General features: G+C 41.6%; 2 protein-coding genes and 1 pseudogene across 3 annotated transcripts in view; 2 read left to right on the forward strand and 1 right to left on the reverse strand.

Annotated features, from left to right (window-relative positions):
- Nucleotides 1-6,444, forward strand: part of LOC109466324 (E3 ubiquitin-protein ligase TRIM37-like) — a 23,921-nt gene extending 17,477 nt beyond the window's left edge. For both annotated transcript variants that reach the window (XM_019764044.1, XM_019764051.1), the window contains exons 21-27: nt 1,357-1,527; nt 2,469-2,637; nt 3,202-3,287; nt 3,740-3,867; nt 4,451-4,592; nt 5,156-5,204; nt 5,625-6,444. In XM_019764044.1, coding sequence (XP_019619603.1) covers nt 1,357-1,527; nt 2,469-2,637; nt 3,202-3,287; nt 3,740-3,867; nt 4,451-4,592; nt 5,156-5,204; nt 5,625-5,652 — 773 coding nt within the window. In that variant the 3' untranslated portion in view covers nt 5,653-6,444. The remainder of the gene's footprint in view (nt 1-1,356; nt 1,528-2,468; nt 2,638-3,201; nt 3,288-3,739; nt 3,868-4,450; nt 4,593-5,155; nt 5,205-5,624) is intronic.
- A 786-nt stretch (nt 6,445-7,230) lies between these two features.
- On the forward strand, nt 7,231-13,136 carry LOC109471310 (bile salt sulfotransferase-like). The gene is made up of 6 exons (XM_019770635.1): nt 7,231-7,402; nt 7,864-8,066; nt 8,400-8,532; nt 9,844-9,938; nt 10,571-10,724; nt 11,986-13,136. Exons 1-6 carry the CDS (start codon nt 7,231-7,233, stop codon nt 12,093-12,095), a joined length of 867 nt encoding a protein of 288 aa, XP_019626194.1. The 3' UTR covers nt 12,096-13,136.
- A 93-nt stretch (nt 13,137-13,229) lies between these two features.
- Nucleotides 13,230-16,339, reverse strand: part of LOC109482393 — a 7,130-nt pseudogene continuing 4,020 nt past the window's right edge.

The following is a 16,339-nucleotide window of genomic DNA, read 5'->3' on the forward strand; positions in this document are numbered from 1 at the left end:
AGAGATGGAGGGAGCCGTGGGCTTCTCCCTGGACCAGGGGAGAGACAGAAGGAGAGAGCAGGAGAGTGACGAGGTGCGACTGCTGCGTCTCCTGGAGCTGAAGGACAAGAGTTCCACCGACAAGTGGCTGTTTCCATCCAGACCCAGCGCTTTGCTGAAGAACGAAGGTAAAAGTTAGTTGTAAGCATTTGGTAGAACACATTACACTCCGACACAAAACACAGATTTTTCACCGTTTTTGTTGGATGTGTCATTATTGCTTATTAGAATGTTACCCGTTGCAGACAGTATCTTTTCCAATACAACATTTGGAAAGTTTAGATATGGAAATAGAACCCTAAACGAGACATTTTCCCTAAGTGCTATGCACAACCAATTACAGGTTTTGTTAAATGTGCGAAACCTGCATAATTTTAAACATTTACTTCAAGTACAATTACCTCTTTTACAGCCTGATTTTCCATTAGCCAAAATGTTTTATTTGAAATATGAACACTGGATTCTTATGTACACAACCAAGTTGACAACATTTTGGCCACCTTCCTCAAGGCATAATGGAAAGGAGTTGCATTAATTGGTTTACCAACTTGTTCATGTAAGACTTAGTTCGCGAAAAGAAAAACAAATTTGTTTGGAAGCCCTGCCCTGACATTCACACCACATGTAGAACTCTTCGCCGACCCAGGAAACTCCCGGCGGTTTCGGGAGAGGCGGAAGGACAAGCTGCGGTACCACACGGTCGCCGTCCCTCAGCAAGCAGAGTCTTCGACACCCTGAACATCCAGCTGCCGGAGGTGACTCTGGGGAACTCTGGGAACACAGCCTGTAGGGAGTACAGCACTGTACACATTACTGTGGGCACGGAGGCTCCCAGCACTGTTAGCACTGACAAGGGTAAGGGATCATTTACATTGTATTTAGGCAGAAAATGATGTACAATATGACTGATTGTCATGAAAGTGCTATTAGATGACAGGGCATGTTGACTTAGAGTTTAGAGGTTCTGGGTTCAAATCCCTAGCAGGCCCAGTGATGCTCACTCAATTTAGGTGAAAATGGCTTTGGCTTAGAGTAAGAATGTCTTTTAAGATGGGATCCCAAGCTGTAGGAGCCGCACCTCAAGTATGTTGGACATCCCTACAGAGTTAAAACCTACAGTCCTGTGTTATGCAGGTTGTACTTACTGTACAAAACTGGTTGGTGTGTTATGCCTAAAGACAGTTAAATGATTATGAGCAACAAACAAAGATGTCAAAATGCTGTACTTCAGTCTTATGGTATGACTATTGTAAATGTTTTGTAACATAAAAGACATTTTTTTTTACAAAAACCATCTGTTTCTCCTACTTGTTCCAGTTGCAAAGAGAGCCGTGTCCACAGGGCAAACTGCGCGTAGTGCGGCCAGCATCACCCTGCGGAAGTACAGCAGTGTCGGCTACAGCTACCAGAAAAACTCCCACACATCAGGGACGTCCAGCGGGCCTCGAGTCAACCGTACAGACGCCACAGAGGACCAGGCTGAGATTGGTATGTGGCAAGGCGTCTCAGCCAAACGGATTCTTAAACTTTTTTGAATCAGTAGTGTGCACGGATTTTTCCAAAAATATGGTGTGAACAATAGCCTACTGCTACCCACCCTTGTGTCGGGGACACAGTAGCATAATCCAATCCTTCATACTACTAGTATTACTACTACTACATGTAGTTACTAGTAAACCCTTTGAAAATTGGGTTTGTGTTGGTTTGCAGTATGGAAATGATTGGCACTATAGGAATAATGGTTGATAACAGTTGTTTCATGTATGCTTTGTTAGATTGAAAACATGTTCTCTGCTAGACTAAGTGCTCAAGTACAAAATCACAAGCATTTGTGGTTTTCTTGTTTTTTCTTCTGTAAACTTGTCTACAAGTTAGGGTTTTCTCTGTCAATTAGTGAACATGTTGCTCTAGCTGTTTTTAGGTCCATCTCAGTATCTACAGCATAACCCTTCTTCCCTACAAAGCTATTTTTACATTATGTACATTTTTGTAACCTTCTACCTGCTGCCTTGCCCATAACCAATAGAGAATTGTTAACCAAATAACTACATTTGTGTGCTAAAGGTTAATTACCTTCGCCAAGAAGGTTATGTTTTCAGTAGCGTTTGTCTGTGTGTGTGTTTGTGTGTGTATGTGTGGTTTAGCAAGATAACTCAAGAAGCAGTGGATGGATTGGAATGAAACTTGGTAGGTGGGTAGGTCTTCATGAGACCTAGAAATTATTAGATTTTTGGCCCCCTGGTGGCTTTCCTAGGTACTGCAGCAGAACTTCCAATTTTGATACCTTGTGATCTGGACATGCTAGGGTCATGAATTTTGGATGGCAGATAGCTCTTGGGATAGGGAAGAAGTGACATGAGTTTGGGTCCCCTAGCGGCTTGTTCTGGAACTACAGGAGCATTTATTAATCAGTGTTGTTGCTGTCCCAGTCCCAGACCAGGATGACATAGACAGCAGCAGCAGCAGCAGCAGTAGTTCCAGTAGCAGGGCCAGCACACCCAACCCTAACACCTCTCTGGAGGAGTACCCACTGGTGGACCTGACAGAAGCGCCCTCTAGCTCTGCCATGAGTTCTGCACGGCTGATGGCTCGTCTCAGGTGCAGAACTCCACTGTATGTTTTGAAGAGTTGATGCTTAGACAAGCAGTGTTTCATGATATAACAACTTTTACACATTGAAAATGAGTTGACTGTTGTATCATTTTGCACCCATAATTTCACAGACAGAACTTATCATTTTGTTTTTCTCCACCACATGTATTGGTTCTTTGACAATGAAAGAAATCAACATCATTGATAAATATTTAGCATTGTTGCAAAATTCTAAGACTTATTTTTATTTCATAATTGTGAATTTCTCACTGATTCTGTCTAGTATGCATTTTCCCACTTGGGCTCCCATAAGGCAATGAGCATGCATTATAGCAAGAAGTTGAAAGCAGGAAATGAGATGACCTTTTCTGGTACCTTTGACCTAACTTCCTTTCAATGTTCCCTAAAAGGCACACATAAACATACATGCTGAAAACAAGACTTCCATACATGGATGTACCGTTATAAAACAGACATGCCCCCTAGGAAGGTAATGTAAGCTTCCACACTACTAAGTTTAAGACTGGAGCAACTAAAGAAAGTTGTGTAACATTTTGTCTGTTGGTGTAGCTCCCTGTCGGAGTCTGACCAGAACCGGACTGAGCCGTGCACCTCTCCCAGACAGGCAGACGGGGGAGTCACTCCAGGGAAGGAAGGTGAGTGGGACGGAATATTTCCAACTCAGCTGAACCAGAGAGGACAAAACACTTGTCTCTGACAGCAGAACTTGCCAATGACATGTAACTTTATAGCATCCATGCCTTATGAATTCTTTGTCTTTCAATTTTCAACTTGCAATACTGTAAATCAAATAAAATGTTTGCCATTGTTGTATTTGTTTTTTTTTTTTATCATGATGAACTATTCCTGATCCGGGTTAAGGGACAAAAGTACAAGGTACTACTGTATTAGTACTATTACAGAATTGTGTCAACAGAGAACTTGAACCACTGACAAAACTTCTTTTCCCCTTCTATCAGAAAATGAACCCCCAGCAAAAAAATTTAAATTCAAATTTAAAAATTTATGGTTTGAATCATGTCTTTTAGAACTTTGTCTTTTAGGGTAAAAGTACTGAAACTCCTGTGCTTTCCTTTTCTTCATATAGGCAGTCTGAAGTGGACGTCTCAGCTCCTGTCAGAACTTGGGAAACCTGTTGGTGAGGACTCCAGTCCTGTGGGGGCCGGACCTGAACAGGGGGCAGGGGACCACTCTCACAGCAGGACTACACAACAGGTGGGTTTACTAAGCTTAAAACTGCATTATGTAACATTAGGACAGTAGAAAAGGTCAATTTTCTGTTCATTTCTAGACAATGTATCTGTATCGGTTTAGCCGGTATGACAGCCCTCCGGTGTAACACACCAGCTTCGCAGACACGCGGCGCGACGGCAGCTGGCTATATCACACCGAACGACTTGTTACACTCAGACTTTGCACATTCAATTGCAGGAATTGTTTAAAGCTTTCAAGGGATGTTGCCCTAACTGTGCTTGGTGGCAATGAGTTCCACTCTACGATAGTTCTTGGGAAAGACGAGTTTTTGAACACCTCAATTCTTGGTTGATAACTCTGATATTTGAAGGCATGACTGTTTCTTGTTCCAGTAAGTTGAATCAACCCTACTCCATTGCAAGTAAGTGCCATCCAGGAAGATGATGCCTTATAACTGTGTTTAAAAGCTGAAAACACAGCTGTCAGCTATGTTTGTTTACATTCTGGTGGCTGTAGTGCCACAGACTGAGAGTGGCTTGATTTACCATCAACCATAAATGTCAGAAATGTGAAATAAAGCTGACTAACTAACTACCTTCCTTAGGACCCAGCATGCTTCAGTACCAACAGCAGTGTGGAGCTGGAAGAGGGGCCTGATGGGATATCTATACACCAGAGCCCCCAGGGGGATCATGGGAACTACATACGGTCCAGGTCAACGGAGGTCATCACCCAGATAGCCAGTGGTAACGCATATTCTATCTTCTCTAATATAATCTTTTCATCTTCTTCATACTGACTTCTTTCCGTTCCAGTATCATCTTGCTAATAAGAAGTTTAATTGGAAGGTTTTCCCTTTTTTCATTGTGATATCCTTGATATCTGACAGTTAGGCCACACCAATTTAATTTCTTGGTTAACGGATTCGCCGCTTCATTTTGTTTCTGATTTGCAAATAAAAATAAAAATCCAGAATCAACTGCAAAATGCTCATATTTTGCCCTGAACAGTTGAAAACAGACCTTTTCATCCTAGGTGTTACAGTTATTCCATCTTTCAATGCAATGGTATCATTAAAAGTTCAAAATTCATTGTTTAAATTTTGAACCAGCCTGGTGTGTTGACTTCATGGCTCCTATCGTACCATTTTGGGCCATAATACGATGCCTAGGCCTGTTTTTATTTTTTTTGCCCGCCTGCTCCATTATTTTTCTAGAAAAATCCGTTAACAAAAAAATTAAATTGGTGTGGCCTTATGACTGTGTTGTTGAACATGCGTTGAACCTTGTTGTCTTGTGTTCTGCCACAGGTGGGAACAGTCCGTCCTCAGACTACCCAAGAGACTCTACAACAGACAGGTCAGTTTGCATTGCTTCTCACGATAGACATCCTCTTGTGCCAATCTTGCTGCTTGTATTCAATTGATGTGTTCCTTGGTTTTCACTGCACAAGTGCTGGCCAGTTGCTAGCAGCCAATCACGTTGCTGCCTATGGTCAAGTGGCGATGTGATTGGCTGGTAACTTTCCTACTAACAGAAGGGGAGGCATCTGATTGGCTTACAGCTGATCAGTGCTATCTTAGTGAGAAACATGGGATACAGACTAGTGCACCAGGGTTGTTGTTTGAGCCATGTAAAAGTAGTGGACCCAGCAAAATAGGCTGACTAAAGAGCCTTCTAAAAAAAGTTCTCATGCAAATTGTGCAATGAAGAACATTCAGAGATTTTGAAAAAGGATGAACTGTTCTAATTTCTTTCTGCTGTTTATTTTTCTGCCAGATCCTATGACACAGAGTCTGCTGTTTAACAAGCCGAATGCTGCAAGCCTTAACCTCTTCTTGGGGATCTTCTATCACAACATTTGTTACCACTTTGACAGAATCTTTATGTTGTCAGTAGAAAATCACAGTGAACATCTAAACACAAATGTAGAGTCTTTATGTCCGTATACTATACGACTACAAGCTCACCACCATAATGCAGTAGTACATGAATGTACGTAAACTGTGCTAAGTTAGATAGGTGGGAAGTTTGACAGCCAAACCTTGAGCTCACTGTAAAGAAAGAGACATATTATGTAGAAATGGATTGTTAGTTGCACCACGTCAAGGCCTTTTCCTCCTATAGTGTTTACACACGTTTAACGTTTTATTATACTGTGTATGGAATTGTACAGATCTCAATGTGTCATTGGCAAGCAAGGAAACCTGACACTGCTCTATGTGCAAATTGGCATTTTGTTGTAACAACTGCCTTGTAAAGATGTGATGAAAAGCAAGAAAAACGGGTTTTTAAAGTCCACTGTTTTCTATAGATGTCAGAAATACAGTAGTAACTGATACTCGAAGTTATGCTTGCTCGAAAAAATGAAGATCTCACTGCCATTCTTAGATTAAGGATCTACATGTATGTAAGATTTCCACCTTTTGGCCACTCAAACCAAAGTTATGTTACTGCACTGTTCAGCAAAATTCAAATGTATCTGTATTCTTACTTCAGTCATGCTGTTTTTAACTGGCTAAGAATACGTTATGTACTATGTAAGATTGTACGTGTTGCCTTGTAACTTGAATATGTTAAATAAAGTATGTTGCACTTATGTGGAGTTTCTCCTCTCACAAGTTTCAGAAGACCATAGCTTTATATTATGAAAAACACTTCATGGGTACTAGGTTACAAGGTGTGGCATTTTTACCTCCATCTGGGACTTAGTTTTATAACCATGAGATTTATAACCTTCTTAATTGTGAAATTCTTCTGTTCGGAAGTTCTTCTGTGAACGTGACCTTTGATACACAATGTATGTGTAAATCAGTAGTTAGCGAGACTAAATATAGCCAGTGAGTAGCAGTTTTCTTTGTTTCGCATAACCGGTAGACCGCCCTTAGGCGTAACACACCAGTTTTGTACATGTAAGTACAAGCTGCCCTAAGACCGGACTGTAAGGTTTGAACCACTCACACCGGGAAGGTCACGGTTGGCATCAGAACTGAGGTAAGAAGTTCAGATAATGATAGAGGTCAACCTTGACCTTTGGTCACTGTGGCGTGACGCTTGTCTATGTGACCAGGCACATAGCCTGCAGCGTAAAATACAGTTCTTAACCTGGTGGTTGGGGGCAGGCTGTCTTCCGGGCTCTAATAGTTTTCCCCCGCCCAGTACAACAGACCGCCAGGTAGGACCTTTGCTAATAGAGTTTGGCACGGCGGGAGTTGATTTGCCTCACCATGGGGTGGGCCTGATCAAACTCCCGCCGTGAAAAAAAATTAGCCGGGGAACCTAGCTCAGGCAGGCGAGGAAGAGCTTCAGCAGCCTTGAAGAAAACCCGCCCCGCCAGTGTCCGCGGTAGACTGGATACCAGATCAGTTTTCGGTCTTGTTTCAGCATGGCGCCCCCTCAAGATGTCCCTCAACAGCGCTCCCAGTCCGACCCACCTCCCTACGTGGAGTACCAGGGAATATTGTATCCATGTGTGGTTCCAAAGGAAAGCCTGGAAGCCATGAAGACCTTCGAGATACGTGACGGTGATGTGGTGATTGTAAGCTACCCCAAAAGCGGTAGGTGTCGCTGTAGAATGGCTGTACATTCATGAGATTCACCAAAAACATAGTGTTTAGTATTTTAGATTGCCAGATTTAAAGTTTCCAGTTAAAATGTCACTTGCCTCTACTGTAACTTCTAAGCCACGTAAAGCAAGTTTCATGTATGCATGATTTTTCTCGAAATTAACATGCTTCCTGAAACAATATGGCACCTTAGACAGTATAATGACAACAAAAAATGGCAGTGGCCCGCCAAATGAACTTTTGAACGGTTCCGTTGAGAAGTGCATTTAACCTGTCTTCTTAAAATCATTTTAAAGTAATACTGAAGTTTAAGTTTTTTAAATACAATTTTAGGCGTCTGTTTTGAGTGTTCAAACAGTGTATTGATGAATTCAAATAGCACTGTGATTAGTCAACAAACATTTCACTCGTAAGTGTCAGAAACATCATCAACTGTATATATTTTCTACAAGGTTTCAACTGGATGTACGAAATTGTGCATAAAATTCTTGGTGGGAAGAAGGAAAACTCATCGCCAATAGGACCTGAGTATTGGCCTCCGGGACAACATGAACCCTACTACATCCAGCTGCGGAACAGCCCACCTCCTCGGCTGATGGGTTCCCATCTACCAATCCAAATGGCTCCTCCAGGCTTGGCGGCTCCAAAAACCAAGGTTTAGTTCGGTCTAGATATTGTGTTACCTCAAACATTCTTCATTCGTTATGCATTACACTTGTTACTTTCGGGACGGAAGTATTTTGGGGTGGCACTGGTTCATGCTGGATTTGTATGTTTGGATTCCGAAGAAAGTCCTCGGGAGGGGAGACTGAGCTAAAATATGTTTTATAAAAATATGTGACCATGACATATCAGACAAAAGATTCAACAGTATTGAAAATATTGCAAAAAGAATAGGTTGTCCCCACATGTGCGTATGGTGCTGTAAAATGAAAAGTAAACGTCAAAAGAATTATTGATCTTTAACGATAATATTATCTTCTGATAGGTGAAAGTTATTGTCGTCATGCGGAACCCTAAGGATGTTTGCGTGTCGTCCTACTACTTCCGGCAGAAGAGTTGGAATGCAAAGCGTCCAGAATCTTGGGAACAACACTGCAAGGATTACTTGGATGGAAAAAGTGAGTTTTTGATTGAGCGGTGTTATACATGTATTATACTCCAAAAGTTAAACACGTGCTGTAGTGCAGTTTCACTCTTGCACATTAGAAAGTAAGTCATTTCAGACTTCGATCATTAGTTGTTTCCATCGGCTAGGAAGACAAGTCGGACTTTGCAAGACTCCGATCGGGATACTTGTAATGTGTTAGAGCAGTTTCCCATTTATAAATCCTAACTTTCAAGTCAATCCATTGATGTAAAGCAACAAAGTTAAAACGTTCTGACTGTCTTATAAAGGAATATCTTACTCACCCCCATGAAACTCCTTCCTCTTCGCCCCCGCCGTTCTGCTTCGCCCCCGCCCCGTTCTGCTTCGCCCCCGCAAAAAATCTGCTTCGCCCCCGTCGTTCCTCTACGCCCCCGGCGCAATTCTGCTTTGCCCCCGTCCTTCTGCTTAGCCCCCAATGGCGGCACAGCTCACAGTCGACACGAAAATCGTCTGCAAAATAACAATAAAGGCTGTGCCGCCAAATTTAAAGTAGCCCATGCTCCGGCAAACATTCTGGACCACCTTTCTGCCAAGTGGCGTTGCACAAATCCTTCCCATTCAAAAGTTTACCCCTACCTCACGGCCCGTCAGTCTTGCCATGAAAAGTCTTGGAACATATGAGGCAGACGCAGGTGTTGCTGTGTGCTGTGACGGTAGTGGTGTCTCTTGTATGACGACTTGGAGGTAAAGTCCTTTCCACAGACATCACACAGGAAGGTTTGTTGTGCTGAAAGGTAAGAAGCAGGCTATCAGTTATGATTGTGTACCACTCTGATGTAACAGATGGGAGACAGAACACTCAAGGGGCTGGTGACAGGATTAACAAAGATCTTTTCAATAGAGACCACTGACGGGCCGTGAGGTAGGGGTAAACTTTTGAATGGGAAGGATTTGTGCAACGCCACTTGGCAGAAAGGTGGTCCAGAATGTTTGCCGGAGCATGGGCTACTTTAAATTTGGCGGCACAGCCTTTATTGTTATTTTGCAGACGATTTTCTTGTCGACTGTGAGCTGTGCCGCCATTGGGGGCTAAGCAGAAGGACGGGGGCAAAGCAGAATTGCGCCGGGGGCGTAGAGGAACGACGGGGGCGAAGCAGATTTTTTGCGGGGGCGAAGCAGAACGGGGCGGGGGCGAAGCAGAACGGCGGGGGCGAAGAGGAAGGAGTTTCATGTTACTATTTACACACTCTGCGGCAGTGCCGGTAGAATTACCAATGCTAGCATCCTAGAAGATCGGAGTCTCTACTATGACATATACTTGTCAATCCTTTTTTCATTATAGTGCCATTTGGTGACTACTTTGACCACGTGCTGGGTTGGTGGCAACTGAAAGATGACCCCCACTTCCTTTTTGTGAAGTACGAGGATATGAGAAAGGTAAAGGGAGTGTAGTATATACCGCCGTATTCATAGGATGCTGAGGGGTGGTTTTCATCATCATTCATCATCTGTCGACCCGGGGAGGGGGGGGGGTAAGCCGACTATACAGATACAGCCAGATTACTAAAGTATATTCATGGGAGAATCGAATGATCAAAAATTATATGGAATTTTTGTGGGATCGCGTGGTGTGTTTGGCTCAAACCGAAGAGGTCCCGAGTTCGAATCCTGCCTTGTCGCCGATTTTATTTGTGCACTTTCCTCACTCACTCAGGTCGAAATGAGTACCTAGCTTTGGCTAGGGACGTCCCTCGGATAGGACATTTAATGGAGGTCCCGTGTTCGAATTCGGGGAAAGAGAGCAGGGGCATGCCCCGGTGTGTGATTGTACAAATACTACTGTATGGCCATGGAGTTGGTGATTCACTTCAAGTCACCCGGACAGAGGCCTGGCGAACACCTGTTTCGTATCAGCCATATATCAGCCATATCTTAGGTGTGCTCCACAGAAGTACACAAAACATGGTAGACCATGTCCAGATGTATTTTGTTTACGCCTCATTTTGTTTACCTAATACCCACAATGCAGTCGTAATTGTGTGGCCACATACATGTGTTCTTGTTTGCAGGATTTTCGCTCGGCAGTGAAGACTGTAGCAGCTTTCTTAGAGAAAGAATTGACTGATGAGGCTCTGACCCGTGTGCTGACCAGTTGCAGTTTGAAGTCTATGAAAAAGAGATTGGCAGAGTCCGATGCGTGGAGAAGGGTTATTGTCAGGAAAGGTAAAATATTTATGTTTCTCTAAAAGTTCATCTGTGTTGGGTAGTAATCATGGTACATTCTTTGTGTTAATAAAGTTTAATATTGTACCATGATTCATGTTTCTGTTCTTTTCCTCCTTTGGCTTAATAATAGAATCTTGATCATGTCTAGTTTATACTAGTAATATTATCAGTTATAACCATATTTACCATCGTGTCAAAAATACACCCTTACTTTCCCACTATTCCTTACCATGAGAAAACAATTCTACAACTAAAATCAAGGAACCCACACATTATAAAGGGGGTAAATTCGTCTTCCACTGCCTTAAAAGAAGTTAAACCCAACAACATTAGAGTCGATTCCGCGTCACCGAGTGGGTTTTTTCTCCATGTTTCTAATACGTTTGAATTATTTAGAAGAAAAGAATACCCTAGTAACAAAAGTTCTAAATTTTTCAAAAATTTGAAAATGAAAATTTGAATATATTTGAATTCATTTATATTTTTCTGAAACATTTTGAAAGTGACTGTACAAAGATCTCTTTATTTAGAATAAATTTGAACTACCCATTTGTTTCTTTCACTATTCGAAATATTTAGAACTATTTCAAACAAATGAAAAATGGTAGATGTGGGTAATTGCCCCCATAAAAGTAGGTGCTAATCCTACTCTTCTGTATTCTTCTGTATATTTTTAGATTTCACTGCTGGACACTGGTGGCTCTTTTGTTGTAAGGCATCAATGCCTGACACCCAGGCAGTCTACCCTGTACTTCACAGGGATGTGTGAATTACTTCCTTCCCATCCCACTGACCTATTTACAAAATGTTAGAAATAATTCGAAATAATGGTAAAAAATGGTAGAGTGCTGTTAGAAATATTTAGAAACTATTGGAAATGTCATATTCCACATCAGGAATATTTCAAACGTTTTAGAAAACCAGGGAATTATTTAGAATATTGACAAGATGTTCAAAATATTTCCAAATTATGAAATTTCTTAGACAAACAATTACAAAGAATTCAAAACATTTCTAAATAATGACAATAACAACCCACTCGGTGACGCGGAATGGACTCTAGTACCACGTAGAAAATGTATGTTGTAGAATGTAGTATAATGTTAGGCGTTATACTGCGTTCCTTTTTCCTTACACGTTGTATGTACTTGTAATTAGCCCTCGGACATGTACTAGTATTTGCATTGCAAGTCATGTGTTTGCTAATAGTTTAAGATATAAAACTGTGTGTCGTGACAAACCTTATCTGTCTCCCAAGGTATCGTTGGAGACTGGAAGAATCACTTCTCGGCCGAGGAGAGTGAAAAGATTGACGAAAAGTACCGCAAACGGATGGCAGGTTCAGGGCTGGAGTTCGAGTTTGAGTAGCTGAATAAACAGCGCTAGCTTGAACATCCAAATAGAAAAATGGTAATAATAACAAGAGATCTGAGATCCAAACCTCCGGTACATGTATATGTCTAACGCATAACGTTAAAACGGCTTCTGACAATTTCAGACATCACATTAACAGCAATGTTACAAGTGACACTATTTGACAAAAAGAACCTTTATTAAAAAAAACGAAAACGGCTTGAACAATGTTAAAATGATTTTTTTTCAAATGCACCTATTACTACTTACCTCATACAAATGTAATTTTTAAAAAAATAAGATAGTATGTAGTAACTAACGGAACTAGCTCTCCTTCAATTGTGTACTTGATCTACTGGCTATATTATGTATGGAAAAACAACAGTAGAAAAGAGTATGCTTTGCTAAAATTAAATATTATGACATCTCTACAGTCTAACAGGTTAATCAATATAAAAAAATAAGCTAATATTGGACGGTAATCTACCTAAGAACAGAAAAAGTCGTGCTCTGTAACAAAAGAACTTATACGTTAGATAAGGCTGGACATACCTACAGTACTTAGCATCCACATTATCTTCTATATCAGGGCAATTTTAATGCTATAATGCCAGGCAGGGATGCTACAATGTACCACACATAATAATAATAATAAAAAAACAATTATTAAAACAGTTTCATCAATCACTCTTAGTCGTGATGATTTCTTGTAGCACATGAATTTCCAAACATATTTGTCAATCACGGAAATTATTTCAATTTTCCTGTATGGTGTCACATAGTCATCTTTTTCTATCATTTATATAATACGGACTTCTCACAAGTTTAGGTATTCTAAAATCTTCCACTTGAGAGTTTGTACTCCTCACACTGTAGTATCAATGCTAGTACTTTTGTCCCTACCTCACTGTACAAGCAAAGGGTTTCAAATCACCCAACTCACTAAACGTTCATCAAAACTGGTTCTGTACTCTTGAAACGTTTCTCACAAGTGAATCTGCATGTGATTCTTCAAACTACTCAGTCGACTAAACTGCATGCCTGCTGCACTCCTCACACCTGTAGGGTTTCTCCCGTGTGAGTCCGCATGTGTTTCTTCAGACTATCCAGTCGACTGAACTGCCTGCTGCACTCCTCACACCTGTAGGGTTTCTCCCCTGTGTGAGTTTGCATATGTCTCTTCAGATTATCCAGCTGACTGAACTGCCTGCTGCACTCCTCACACCTGTAAGGTTTCTCCCCTGTGTGAGTTTGCATGTGTTTCTTCAGATGACCCGGCTCACTGAACTGCCTGCTGCACTCCTCACACCTGTAGGGTTTCTCCCCAGTGTGTGTCCGCATGTGATTCTTCAGATGACCCAGCCGACTGAACTGCCTGCTGCACTCCTCACACTTGTAGGGCTTCTCGCCTGTATGAGTCCGCATGTGACTCTTCAGATTACCCAGTTCACTGAACTGCCTGCTGCACTCCTCACACTTGTAGGGCTTCTCCCCAGTGTGTCTCCGCATGTGACTCTTCAGATTACTCAGATGACTAAACTGCTTGCTGCACTCCTCACACCTGTAAGGTTTCTCCCCAGTGTGCATCCGCAAGTGAATCTTAAGATGACTTAGATAACTAAACTGCCTGCTGCACTCCTCACACCTGAATGATTTTTTGCCAGCTACCCTGTTGGCAAATCCCCCTTCTGATCCTCTTCTGATGTCATCAGATCCACTGATATTTGTTGCCATGATAACAAAAGCTGAATTCACCTCTGCAGTCCTGGACAATGAGATGAACTTTTAATTGAACAGATAGATGAACAGAGTTTCTGGCTTCGGTGCCATAAATCATGATTAGACATAGATAAATCATGTCCCAAAATCTGCACTGATTATGAACATTTCAAGTCAGCCTTCTGGCCACTTTTTATTATGGTCATGAGGTAAGAATCGGACACTTGATATCAGAAGCGTTTAATTATTAGAATAACATAAACTAGAGTTCCATAAGCTCATACCTTTGCCAAATGAACTGGTTATCTTTCCGACGGATGTTTTATAAATGTTTCCAAGACTCATCGATTATTATTATATACTAGTAAATTAAGTTTGATATCATATTGTTTACATTGATTGATTGATTGATTGATGTTTACATTCACATAACATTGAAATATCCCAATATTGCCACCCAATATTTTGTATATATATAAAGTTGACACTCTTTCATCATATATAGTATACCTGCAAGATGTCTTTCATCCAATGAATTCTGTAACTGCTACAAACTTGCAGGGGATCTGATGTTTGGTGAAGCTTCGCTGTTTCCCTTTCGGCAAGGTAGGCAGTACTGATGGATAAAATCCTGTGGAAAATGGAAAACATAAGAAAGCTTGCATTCACTGTAGTGGACAAAGTTAAATAGTAGTTACTGTACCACCCCCAACTCCCCACTCATTCAACAACACTACCCGAACAACAGTTAACGATACTCCCCCTTGACTCCGATCATGACAGAAACCAGATGTTTGGGCGGGAAGAATACTCGAGGCACATGAGGGGGTTTATGAGTGTATTTACGCACATCATTTTCCAATTTTAAAACCGAAATTCGCGTTTCTCTGCCTAAATTAACAGTTGAGTTTCCAAAAACAATCTCATTTCCTGTATGACATCCAAGAATCTCTGTTGTCTTCAAAATTTTAACGAGTAACCGTAACCCCCTCTAGACCCTCTGTTCGGCGTCAACAAAAACAAATCTCTGAAAACGGCACAACAAAACATGCCTTCAACTTTCAAAATGGATACGCGTGATGTTCCAGGTACACTCTCAAGTTGTTGCTGACAGAACTAATGTTTACAAACACAACGTCGTTGTTTTTAGAGCAAAAAAAATCTTGTCACACGTAGCACACACATGGCTTGAGGCAGAACGCAAAAATGTATCATTTTCCTGCCACAGCGATAACTGTAGAGTAGACAAGCTCTTCGTACGTACCTGAGTTGAATGGACGATATAATCTCGACGGATTAAACCGAAATAGTAACGTAGAAAGATGACCAGAAACCGGAGAAACCTCTGCCACCACGACACGTCTTGTGCACGGTACGGAAGGTTAGGGAATGAGCTCCGCGGAGCTGGAATTTTTAATGAGGCAAAGAGGAGGGAGTTTCTTGTTTCTCGTGACTCCGCGGAGTTTCGGACTTTCCGCGGAGTTTGCATTGCGACGGAAATTTCCCGTGTGGCAGAAAAGGTTCTCTTCCACACCTCTTTGTAGACTGAAAAATTGAAGAAATTCTTCAAAGGCGCCATGTATTCAATGGTATGCCACAGAAAATTATATTTCATCAGATTTGGAGGGGGTCTGCATTTTGCGGGGTAGCTAGGCCTTTTTTAGCCTGGTATCCAGCCTTGTTAGCTTTAGTCCGCTACCCAAGATCCGCTCCCCGCCGGATCTTGGGTAGCGGACTAAAGCTAACAAGGCTGGATACCAGGCTAGGCCTTTTTAGCCTTCCTAATCCGTAGGCAACCGATATAAAACTAACAAGCTAATATTGGAAGGTAATCCAATCAATATATATATATATTCCTGTACGATTTTGTCGTATGATTTTGCACAATATTTCCCCTAACCTCTGCTTGGAGAGAACCTATCATGTGACGTTGACCTGTGGCATGATGTTTCCCTACGTGGCGTGATTAGGCACACATGGTTATGTGAAGGTCAGTCAGGCCTCAACAACCCATGGCGTAAACAGCTTGGTATCTATCAGGTCAGTCATAAATAAATCTTCACATAAGTTTCAGAAGATCACAGCATTACATTTGGAATGTCAAGAAAAACACTTCATAAGTACTAGGTTACAAGGTGTGGCATTTTTACCTCCATCTGGGACTTAGTTTTATCAGTTCTGTGTGCTTAAGTGTGCGTGTGTTTGCTTGAGTGTCTGCAAATTAGGGCATGTCAGGGGATGTAATTTTAGCGTAGTGGTATTGTTTTGGCCGCCTGTCGATGGGCCCTCCTTCTGTGGTGCACTGCTTTTAAAAATTTGAGAAAAAGGGGTCATTTGAGGGATACCCAAAGGGAAAAAATGTTATTTCTAAGGTATGTACTTGATTGGTAATTTTCCGCATTTGATCTGGCATTCTTGAACAAAGAAATACAGTCACAATGCCCCTATGCTGTATGTGTAAGGGGGGAAATTTAGCGTAGGGGGTCAAAATTATAGCGTAGTGGGGGAAATTTAGCGTAGGGGGTCAAGATTTTAGTGTA

The sequence above is a fragment of the Branchiostoma belcheri genome, unplaced genomic scaffold (genome assembly GCF_001625305.1).
Source record: "Branchiostoma belcheri isolate BF01 breed outbred unplaced genomic scaffold, Haploidv18h27 scaffold1, whole genome shotgun sequence".
Lineage (NCBI taxonomy): Eukaryota > Metazoa > Chordata > Leptocardii > Amphioxiformes > Branchiostomatidae > Branchiostoma > Branchiostoma belcheri.